Below are 10,612 nucleotides of genomic sequence, written 5' to 3'. Positions count from 1 at the left end.
CCTCTGTGTAATTGTTAGAACTTGCAAATAATTAACAAATACAAAATAAAAGCAATTCATGATTATTTTCAACATAATTTGACTTGTTATTTCCTGACATTTATAGGACAAAGATCATAGAAAATATAAAAATTTATAAACTTTCAAGAATTCCTTGCTTAGTGTGTAAATTTCTTTCTTTGTTATCAATTCAATATAATCTGCTATTTTACGTTATATTATTGCAAATTTTTTGTTTGGATGCATTTGATATATATTGATCATATGTCAATCACAAAACTTATTTCAATCTACTTTTTTGGTATCTGACTATCAACAAAGTTTAGATAACTGGAACCAACTTTGATGAATGCAAGCCCCGAACTAATACCAATTACTGTACATAGAGTTGGATTAGGTGGTACAATGGATCGAAGTACAGCCCATACTAACACTGATCCAAAGCTCAGTAATACAGCACCAGCAGTACTGTAAGAATTATAAATGAATTTATTAATATCTTGTGTATATTTAACAAAAGTTGAAATATAATACAATGAAAATATCTCACCTATACAAAACTTTTACACTTGTAGAAGCACTTTTCATATGATCACGACTATATATGTAAGAGCCAGTGCCAAGAAGAGCACTTCCCAATAAGAAGTTTGTAATATCTTTTTTTGGAAAGACCCTAAAAATATACAAAAAGGGAAAACGATGAGTAATTCAAAATAAAACAATAAATAATTATGCTCATAATTAAGCGATAAATATTTATACGTTTATGTAAAATTTAGAGCTGCAAAAATGATAAAAAGCATATAATATACAAAAATGTATAAAATATTCATTATATACACAATATAAAATATGTATAATATATCCATAAAAAAATAAAAAATATGAAATTGCATAAACCACTCATGATCGAATACAAAAAATAATACATCAATTAATTTGTTGATTGAATAGCATTGCAAATATAGATCATGACATATATATTTAACGATGACCCTTATTCGACAGAAAAAAATAAATGTTACAGTTAAAAGATTTGAGTAATTTGAAAAAATGCATCGGTCAGTATTTTGTCTCTAAAGATTACGTAACATTTCAAGAATTATGAAACCCTACAATTCGATGCGAATGCAATAGAGGTTAACATTTGAATGCAGAATGGGTTCGTTATCTATCTTACCTGATGACAAGACTCGGATTCATCACGTTGATAGATAATGCGGTGTACGAAGCAACGCCGAAAGCGGGAGCGTAAAATTTGACAAGACTACATTTCGTGATCGGCTTTAAACCGAGTTTCTGCAAAATTGTACCGGCACTCGTACTTCCTGCAGCGGCCATTGTTCGTTCGTCTTCGCACAACTGTTGTCAATGAACTACTGGCCAAATAATCGTGTTCATAAATGTAACCTTACGAGAAGAGTGTTTACACGAAGTTCAACCAAATGAATGATACTAAGTAGACCGAATTTAGTGGAACAAGGATAGAAAAATGGATCCCGATAATGTGTTCGTAAATACATATTAGTGCCGTGAATCTATCCTGTAACCGTAATGTGTTCTAAAATTAAATTGATGTATTGTAAATAAAATTGACTCCCAATTATAAATATTTTTTTATTTAATTTTGAACGTAATATTTCATTTTTAAACACATACCAGTTTACTATTCATATTTCTTATTATAATATATGGTCTATTATCCGAAATCACATTTCAGGTGAATTACTTTACAAATAGTTGTAAATTTCATTTATTTTATTAAATTAGGATAATGAACACGAGTGGCACGTAAGTTTATCTACAGTTATTTTATGTAATTCCCTGTTATGGATAAGAGAATAATATAATATAGTCCCCTTTTTGTAAGTACATGTGAAATCACTGGCTACTATAGAGTAGTGAATTTTACCATGTACTGATCGAATCTTTCTTTCACGGTGTTGTTATATTTCTATAAATAAAATAAATATACAATTTGTGTATATACAACTGATAAACAATGATAAACAAAAACGTGTTCCAATGATTTACTAGTTTCCTTGCCTAACTCCAGGGGATAGAGTTATTCTCCAAGAACCCTTTGTAACTAGCTAGAACCTAATTAATAATTCTAATAACAGACATTGCTATAATAAGTAAGATTTAATGTAGAATTCGTTTAAGGTTCTATAAAAGTTAATTTAGGCATTCACAGCTTCACCTAGCCTTGCATGTGGTAGAGGTTTAAATGGAGTAGTGTTACGAATTTCTTTCTCTACACAATTGGCATAAATATCGGCAGTAAGTTCGTTCAATGGAACTTCACTGTCCGCCTTCGCAGCTTTTACAGCGTTGTCAACGACCTTTTTGATATCGTTTTCTATCGCCTAAATAAAGGAAATCAATTTTGAACAATTCTACATTTTCAATATATAAATTCATTGAGACCAAGCATACCTTTATTTCCTCTGGAGTAGCGAGATTAGCATTCAATACTCGTTCCTTAAAGCCAGTTATAGGATCTCTAGTCTGTCTCACTTCTTGGATTTCTTCCCTCGTACGATAACTTGTTCCAGGATCGGACATACTGTGTCCGCTGTATCTATAAGTTACAGTTTCTAAAACAAGGGGACCTTTGCCAGATGTACAATAGTCAATGGCAAATTTGGTAGCTTCTTTAACTGCTAATACATCCATACCATCCACCTAATAAAATATTTAATCAATATAATTTGCAAAATAATTACGACATCACAAACAATTATTTTTATTTGAAAACAAACCCAAATTCCAGGAATGTAATCTCCCCTTGTGTAGTAATCAGTACTAGCAGAAGCACGATCGACGCTAGTACCCATACCATACCCATTGTTTTCACAGACAAAAATACAAGGAACATCCCACAATTTAGCCATGTTGTACACTTCGAACACTTGTCCTTGGTTAGCTGCACCATCTCCATACAATGTAATGCATACTCCTCCATTATTCATGTACTTATTAGCAAAGGCAATTCCTACTCCCAATGGTACCTACAAATTTGTTTTATGAAAATGGCATATTTGTAATTAATTTAATAATTTTAATAACTGATGCTCACCTGGGCACCGACGATACCATTTCCACCATAAAAGTTTTTGGAATACATATGCATAGAACCACCTTTACCTTTTGCATTTCCTCCTTTTCTACCAGTTAGTTCAGCTAAAACGCCAAATGGGTCAATTCCCATTAAGTAGGTCCATCCATGAGCTCTATAAGCTGTGATCACACAATCTTGTGGTCGGAGTGCTGATTTTATACCAACTGCACAAGCTTCCTACCAGAAGAATATAGAGATTTTATTAATGAAATTTTTCACTGAATGAATTCCAAAGACTAAAACATGATTCTTACTTGACCAGAATATAGATGGCAGAAACCTCTGACTATTTTTTCCTTATAGAGATTTCCAGCAGCTGTTTCCATACGGCGGATCGTATGTAGTTGCTTATAGAGCTCTATTGCTTCATCTCTGGTAATAGTGACGTGATTGGATGGTCCGCTATCCAATTTGTGTAATCGAAAAGGTTTTGTTTCAAATGAAGCTTCTGTGGCATAATTGTTTTTTTTGCTGAAGAAGTACGATATCACCTACAAATACATAGTAAAAAACATATTCCTTGTACTTTATTTTGTAAAGTAGCATATGTACATCTAATATCACAATTCATTGTAATTTGCAAGAATGTACAAAAAATAGTAGCACAAAAAGAGATGTAACATAAAGTTAGTTTTCTTGTTACACTTGTGAACTTAAAAAAACGTGTTCACAAAATCACAGTAAAAAATCACATAAAATTAAAAAAACGCACCATTTCGTTACAATTCTAAACTTACTTACATTCTGATTGATCGCGTATTTGAAAAAAATTGAAAAAAAGAAATACATGGAAGGAAAGCAGAAAAACTGAATACCAGGCGGTGTGAGGAAAAAAAATTATGATTTATCGGCGATAATAAACACATGAATAAATCTATACGAATAATTACCTCGTTCCAGCTGCCGAACTGGCAAGACACCAGGAGGAGATATAAAAAAAGAAAAGAACGAATCTTCAATTGCAAGACTCCCGAGCAATAATTGTACGATTAGAAATTATAACAAGACCCTGGCATGGAACGTGTTGGCAAGTCTAAACTCTAGTTTAGAGGTCATTTATCGTTCGGTTGTATACTCACATTTCTCTTCGACGTTTGAGCACCTATATTTCTTATACAGTTTGGTATCATTTTTAAAATGATTTGCTAACTAATCGTTCAGTTGAGTTCGAATAATTCAACAAAAGGTCGGAGTTATTATAAAATGTAGATCCAACAAGAGCGAATCATTCGTATGGCGCGGATAGTATCGTAAGACCTAGCTCGTAAACGTCACAGGTTAATTCGTATCGTATCCCCTCTACAATCGTCATTAAAAAATGTTGGACGATATGACGTAATGAAATATCTACATGAAACTTTATTAAGAAATAATACACGTGTATAGGGAATATGTGCAAAAATGAAAAACATTATTGTAATGATAAAAAGATCTAATTAAAACTAAAAGATGCATTATGTAGTATTATTGAATGATCAATTATATGATGTTGATATGTTGTTAAAGCTGAGCTATGATAATAATGAACATATTAAATAATTTATTCTAAAAATAATGCCTTGATATAGAAATTTATTCTTGTAGATATGAGGTTGACAAGATTGTCCGTAGGAAATACCAGCGCATAGACAATCAGAGAAATATAAAGTCTATGGAGAGAAATGACTTTTCAAGGTAACCTTCACAGTTAAGAATAGTTACAAAATCAGCTGATTCTTACGACATTTACTGCTCGGAGGCATGTGTATGTTAAATAATAATTCTACATTTGTGTTTTTCATTCTACGAAATAGAAATTGAAATATAGTACATAAATTTATTGATATACATTAACAATTTCATCATGTTAAAGAAAATGCGTCCTATCGAATATATAATATATAAATATAAATTCCTTAGATTTAAAATTACACGTGCTTATTATAGAGTGTGAACCCTTATCAGTAGCATACTACTGCCACTCCGTGGCCAAATGTTGAAGTAGGAAGCCCGCTGAAAAAAATTCAAATTAATCGTACACTTAAATTGACGAGAAAATATGAAACATGAAAAATTTGTTATGCAGTAAACCAATAAAAATTGACTATGCATCTTTTTACGTTAAAAATGTTGGAAGATGCTTTATATAATCAATATAAATAGATATATTGTTATAAAATAATATATCCTACTTGTATATTTGTTACAGAAATTTGTTTACACAATATTAATTGACAAAATGTTTACAAAATATTTAAGATGATAGAAAACTATCTTATTCACAAACTTACCTTCAAAACATCAATTAAAAGATTCAGAAAATTTTTGTGCAGCTTTTTATCATTAGTTAGTATGTTATTTTATGTAGGATTTTGTACTACTTTTGTAACGTTCACGATACATGGTGGCGTGAATTGTACATAACGTATAGTATTCTTTACATTCATGTACGTCGAAGATATGGTAACGACAATACCAAAAATTATGATTAAATAACCAAACCAGTTGCACCATTTTCTATGATTGTAACAAATCACTAATTTGGAAACCAATTCTTTAGGAGCTGTGATTCTTCTGTAAACGCTGTAAGGTTGACTAGCGTTTACGAATGCTGGTGCACCATCATGAATTACTTTTGTCATCAAAAATTCCTCATTGGTTTTTCCAGAAGGTATAGCATCATTGTCATAATCCATAATTTCATCTGAGTCATCTTCCAACCCATCATAATAAACATATGAATATCGATGATATTTAGTGTTAGGTACACTCAGAACGCCATAATAAGTCGACCTTGAATGAATTCTTGAGTCAGTTGACATGCCTTCACTGTTTTGACGTCTCTCAGTTGCAGAGTACACTTCAGGAGTTAAAGGTCGCATGGACTTTGCTTTCAAGGCAATTGCTTTTGAATATACCAAAGGTGGTAACACAAAGACTAATGGACCAGTCAAGGATCCCCCAATCAGTGCCATCACAATATCAAATCTAGGCACAGATTCTCCTACAGCTACTCCAAGAAAGACAATAGCTGATCTTATGGCACATCTTTTCCATCCAAAATCTGTGATAAAAGTACATATCTTGTAAAACCAGTTCTTGACACCTTGAGAAATTGTTATTATTGTATATTAGAATTTCTTACTTCTTTTAATATTACATTGTTCTTCTACATCTTGGAACAGAGCTGAATGACCAAGAGCACTAGAAAGACATAGCTGAAGAGCTGCAAAAAGAACAGCAGCACTCACTGTGAAGTTTCCTGGAATTACTTGCAGAACATTGGCTGTTGTACTACCTCCATACTTCCAAACAGTTAAAATTGTAGTAACAATAAATAATGAACTGCTGACTGTAACGAATAATCAATGTAGTCATCATAATATATAGAATAATAGTTCAATTATATTAATGATTTACCTAAGAAGGAAATTACAACTGCCTTATTGATGTCTTGAGGACGATGCATATCCACTTGTACAGTCATCAATGTTGGATGTACATCAAATTGAAAGGCTAACATTCCATAACTGAAAAATTATTTAATAATAAACGTTAAATATGCGAAATGAAATAGCTAATAAGTAAACTTGCCCAGAAATAAACTTCTCCCAGCTAGGAGATGTGGGTACTGGGATAATATCAAGTTCTCGGTCATCGGTAACTATACTCCACCATATTAATAGCGCCGTCAATACAACCATTGTGCAAGAGAATGTAGCCAATATTCTGCAAGTGTTTATAATATTTAAACAAACTGTATTTCCGTTTCATGAAGTATAATTTACATAAAATTGTAATGAGAATTACTTCATATCACGGGGACTGCCAAGCCACATAATTGGACATAAAAGAACGCCCACAATTAGGAGCCAATAGCAGAAAGATAGATCAAATCGTTGTCCCGAAATTTTTAGTCCGAAAATTTGCAAATTTTGCGAAGCTGAAATTTACGAATGTTAAACATAGATCAACTTTTTACTTAGAATTTTGATCAACTTACCAACCAATAAGTTAGGTATACTACAACCAAAAACTGTAAAGTCCAAGATTATAGTAACCAAGGTTCTCGCACGAGGACCCAAGGTCAATTCGGTTACGGCCGCAAGAGGATTTCTGTAAAAATTAATTCAAGTAAAGGTTACTATCGTCAATGAACATAAAATTAAAATAAAAAAATTAAATCTTACCGATTTTTTCTTAAAATTTGCGGATCTAGAGTGCTTATGATAATCCATGTTTTACCAAGCAGAACAGCCGTATAGATTTGCAAAACCAATACGACAAAGACCAAAGGAATCCCATACAATCCTAAAAAGACTTAACGTGCTCGTCTTGTTCTTTCATCAATAGTACTTCATAATTTTATCGAAAAACATCTTTATGTTCTCATGTAAGAATTATGTAAACATGCGATCACGATAATATAAGATGTGGTAACAAGAATTGCTGGCAGATCATAATAGGTCAAATAATGAAAAAAGGATTAACAAGTTAACCAACTTTATTTTTATTTAAAATAATCAACTTTCTCACACGACATCTCGCGTTAAAAAATTTCTCTTATAATGATCGTCATTGAATAGTGAATATAATAAATCAATTATATAAATCGCTCCATTTTAAATAAAACGTTCTACGAAACAAATGTGCAAGTTATATCATACATACAATCCAATTATATTTGTATATCAATATTATATGTATATATATTTTACAGAATAGTTGTATTTGATCTGGATAATATATACTTACGTTATATATAATAAAACAGAAAAATTACTTAATGCTAAAAAGATAATTTAACTGAAAAAAAGGAAAGAAGCTATTCACACAAACAACGCCACTTGAAAAAGAGAAAGAAAAGGATCACATTCTCTTTACTGAACATTTACAATCCTTGTCTCGGTGTTCTCCTAGTTAGATTGTGAAATGCGGAAAAGAAAAAAAAATAAGAGGAACAGGAAAAAGTATAAAGATTTTAGAGACAGAGAAACTTACCGCATTGCACAATCGAGCGCGGTAATGCGATAATCGGAAAAACGCCAAAAATGTCGATAACACATAATGTGGCAAACAGAAGCGACAAATCCGAATTAACATCTTTGAAAAGTAGCGGCTGTTTCTCGCGATTCATGATGAGGAATGACTCACACTGTCCGATATCGATGCATATATACCGCGAACTGGTTTTCCGTTTCGCGGTGACGAGTACCGTACTAGGACGTAACATGATAGTCTATTAAGCACAAATGGGTTACCTACACACGACTATAGAAACGAAGGAAGACCCACAACGCGTTAACGTTTCTTCCTTCGAAGCTATGTACAGCCATGCGATGCCAAAGTATAATATGAACTGTCGGGATCTGCGTCTTAGATATGAAATTCAATTATAGGTATATAACACGTTCGACATGTATATATGCTATATAATAGAAAAAATATCTCTCGAACAATGTCGATAAATTTTACATACTTTTGATGGAAAAGATATAGTAAAATCATAAATTGAAGCATTAAGTAGTCACAGCTCGAACCACGAATGTCCCGGACAGATGTAAGCATTCTCATCATCCCTAAAATACAAACATTTTGAATTTTGGATCACAAACGTTATTTACGAATTGACATTACAATTTTTACTTATAGCCTTTCATTAAAATTACACAATTTAATCTTAAGTCACTTTCTATTTTATACTATAGTTATTATACTGGTAAAAATTAAAGATTTGCAGCAACAAAGAACATGTTAGGTCTAATTGACATCTTACTTACGCTTCTTGCAAGCCTCAACTTCGTTTAGGTTTTCCAACATTTTTGCTTTGATGTTCGAAATCCGTATACTTTCAAATTTGAACAATTCTACGACCTCACTATATACATATCTTCCATCAAAAGTACGTGTACGAACGAATTCATTGATTCATCTTATCGAGCGTATGACTTGTATTTGCTCGTTATCTTCTGGCTCTTTTTATTTCATACTCACTTCATACGAAATACTTTACTACTTCATACTCATTCAAACGAAACGAACGATTCGAAGTTCCTTCTCCTTTAAAAACAAACAAAAATATCCTTCGGCCTGTGATTTAATAGATGTTCACGCCATAATTAAGATAATTGTTAAATTTAGACAATATGAAGTCAAAAAATCGAGAATTAAAAATCGATAATTATAACTTATATTTATACCTAGTCCACATTAAATGTGTAATAACAAAAAGTCATACAGATAAGTATAATACTTCTTAATCGTCTGTTTCGTAGGCTGGTGACGCCGGGGAATACGTGGGACTCGTTGGCGAGTACCCTGGCACTGGTGGCGAATAGGTTGGACTTGTTGGTGAGTAACTAGGACTGGTTGGTGTATATGTTGGGCTGGTAGGCGAGTATTTAGTACTCGACGGTGAATATTGAGGACTCGTAGGCGAATATGTTGGACTAGTAGGGGAATAATTTGGACTGCTAGGCGAATATCTCGTGCTTCCTGAGGCCGTGTGTTGCGGTGAACTGGGTGAGTATGATGGACTCGTTGGGGAGTAAGTTGGACTTGTTGGAGAATACGTCGGACTTGCTGGTGTATACTGCGGAGAGGTTCCAGCGAACGACGGCGACGTAGGCGAATACGACGGACTTGTCGGAGAATATTTTGGACTACTCGGAGAGTAGCTTGGACTAGCTGATGAATATTGTGGAGAACTTGGCGAATAGCTTGGACTCGTTGGAGAATAAGATGGCGAGGCAGGCGTATAATTTGGTGAACTCGGTGAATAGCTTGGACTGGTTGGTGAGTAACTTGGACTGGTTGATGAATAACTTGGTGACGTTGGCGAGTACGATGGACTCGGTGAGTAGCTTGGCGACGTTGGTGAATAGCTTGGACTTGTTGGAGAGTAACTTGGACTCGTCGGTGAATAGCTTGAACTTGTTGGCGAGTAACTTGGACTTGTTGGTGAATAACTTGGACTAGTTGGTGAGTAACTTGGACTCGTCGGTGAATAACCTGGTGATGGCGAGTAGTTTGGACTTGTTGGTGAATAACTTGGTGACGTCGGTGAATAGCTCGGACTCGTTGGTGAATAGCTTGGACTCGTTGGCGAGTAATTTGGACTAGTGGGTGAATAAGTAGGACTTGTAGGTGAATAGTTGGGACTCGACGGAGTTATACTTGGCGATGTTGGCAAGTAGGCGGGAGAAGTAGGTGAATAACTTGGTGAAGCGCCACCTGCTGGTGACATTGGGTATGGACTCATGCTAGGACCTGGGCTTCCTGGACTTCCGGGTTGTGGTGAATACGCAGAGTATGCAGGAGATAGTCCTGATGCATCTGATGCTCCAGATGGGGAGAAGCATGCTCCTCCTGGTGTCATGCCACTACCCAATGCTGTGATGAAAGAAACGGATTATTTAGGGTACATGAGTAATAATACATTTTATTATTAGAATAATATAAAGCCACAGAATAATCTTACCAGGTGACATACTTGAAGCGCCATAACCA

The 10,612-nt window shown here is 33.8% G+C and overlaps 4 protein-coding genes across 6 annotated transcripts; all 4 read right to left on the bottom strand.

Moving 5' to 3' along the window:
- Window positions 1-46: 46 nt before the first annotated feature.
- On the bottom strand, window positions 47-1,503 carry LOC117210281. The gene is made up of 3 exons (XM_033453143.1): window positions 1,181-1,503; window positions 551-673; window positions 47-468 (listed from the first exon to the last, which is right to left on the bottom strand). The coding sequence occupies exons 1-3, from the start codon at window positions 1,339-1,341 to the stop codon at window positions 291-293; spliced, it is 462 nt and encodes a 153-aa protein (XP_033309034.1). The 5' UTR covers window positions 1,342-1,503; the 3' UTR covers window positions 47-290.
- Window positions 1,504-1,737: 234 nt separating this feature from the next.
- Window positions 1,738-4,405, bottom strand: LOC117210279 (probable pyruvate dehydrogenase E1 component subunit alpha, mitochondrial). Of its 2 annotated transcripts, XM_033453139.1 has the most exons (7): window positions 4,204-4,405; window positions 4,015-4,032; window positions 3,379-3,615; window positions 3,083-3,301; window positions 2,766-3,014; window positions 2,440-2,688; window positions 1,738-2,369 (listed from the first exon to the last, which is right to left on the bottom strand). In XM_033453139.1, exons 1-7 carry the CDS (start codon window positions 4,252-4,254, stop codon window positions 2,184-2,186), a joined length of 1,209 nt encoding a protein of 402 aa, XP_033309030.1. In that variant the 5' UTR covers window positions 4,255-4,405; the 3' UTR covers window positions 1,738-2,183. The 2 variants fall into 2 exon arrangements, with proteins under 2 accessions (XP_033309030.1, XP_033309031.1); XM_033453140.1 differs by lacking the exon at window positions 4,015-4,032.
- LOC117210277 (amino acid transporter AVT1B) lies at window positions 4,200-9,132 on the bottom strand. 2 transcript variants are annotated; one of them, XM_033453129.1, is made up of 10 exons: window positions 8,105-9,132; window positions 7,294-7,414; window positions 7,107-7,219; window positions 6,914-7,046; window positions 6,698-6,832; window positions 6,524-6,633; window positions 6,402-6,455; window positions 6,249-6,329; window positions 5,395-6,167; window positions 4,200-5,116 (listed from the first exon to the last, which is right to left on the bottom strand). In XM_033453129.1, the coding sequence occupies exons 1-9, from the start codon at window positions 8,334-8,336 to the stop codon at window positions 5,464-5,466; spliced, it is 1,683 nt and encodes a 560-aa protein (XP_033309020.1). In that variant the 5' UTR covers window positions 8,337-9,132; the 3' UTR covers window positions 4,200-5,116; window positions 5,395-5,463. The 2 variants fall into 2 exon arrangements, with proteins under 2 accessions (XP_033309020.1, XP_033309019.1); XM_033453128.1 differs by having other exon boundaries at window positions 6,249-6,455.
- A 138-nt stretch (window positions 9,133-9,270) lies between these two features.
- LOC117210280 (DNA-directed RNA polymerase II subunit RPB1-like) lies at window positions 9,271-10,606 on the bottom strand. The gene is made up of 2 exons (XM_033453142.1): window positions 10,584-10,606; window positions 9,271-10,495 (listed from the first exon to the last, which is right to left on the bottom strand). Exons 1-2 carry the CDS (start codon window positions 10,591-10,593, stop codon window positions 9,360-9,362), a joined length of 1,146 nt encoding a protein of 381 aa, XP_033309033.1. The 5' UTR covers window positions 10,594-10,606; the 3' UTR covers window positions 9,271-9,359.
- Between the last annotated feature and the right edge of the window lie 6 nt (window positions 10,607-10,612).

Source organism: Bombus bifarius, unplaced genomic scaffold (assembly GCF_011952205.1).
Source record: "Bombus bifarius isolate JDL3187 unplaced genomic scaffold, Bbif_JDL3187 scf7180000008199, whole genome shotgun sequence".
Classification (NCBI taxonomy): Eukaryota; Metazoa; Arthropoda; class Insecta; order Hymenoptera; family Apidae; genus Bombus; species Bombus bifarius.
The sequence above is the reverse complement of the archived record's forward strand: the minus strand, read 5'-3'. Positions and strand labels throughout refer to the sequence as shown.

Excerpts from the sequence above, each read along its gene's own strand:
- LOC117210281 (XM_033453143.1), bottom strand. The coding sequence starts at position 1,341 with ATGGCCGCTGCAGGAAGTACGAGTGCCGGTACAATTTTGCAGAAACTC. Across the intron at positions 674-1,180 it reads AATCCGAGTCTTGTCATCAG|GGTCTTTCCAAAAAAAGATA; the intron begins GTAAGATAGATA and ends GTATATTTTTAG. Across the intron at positions 469-550 it reads AGTGTAAAAGTTTTGTATAG|TACTGCTGGTGCTGTATTAC; the intron begins GTGAGATATTTT and ends TAATTCTTACAG.
- LOC117210279 (XM_033453139.1), bottom strand. The coding sequence starts at position 4,254 with ATGATACCAAACTGTATAAGAAATATAGGTGCTCAAACGTCGAAGAGA. Across the intron at positions 3,015-3,082 it reads ATGGTATCGTCGGTGCCCAG|GTACCATTGGGAGTAGGAAT; the intron begins GTGAGCATCAGT and ends ACAAATTTGTAG. Across the intron at positions 2,370-2,439 it reads CTACTCCAGAGGAAATAAAG|GCGATAGAAAACGATATCAA; the intron begins GTATGCTTGGTC and ends TCCTTTATTTAG.
- LOC117210277 (XM_033453128.1), bottom strand. The coding sequence starts at position 8,336 with ATGTTACGTCCTAGTACGGTACTCGTCACCGCGAAACGGAAAACCAGT. Across the intron at positions 7,220-7,293 it reads CAAATTTTAAGAAAAAATCG|AAATCCTCTTGCGGCCGTAA; the intron begins GTAAGATTTAAT and ends TAATTTTTACAG. Across the intron at positions 6,168-6,248 it reads ACAATGTAATATTAAAAGAA|ATTTTGGATGGAAAAGATGT; the intron begins GTAAGAAATTCT and ends CTTTTATCACAG.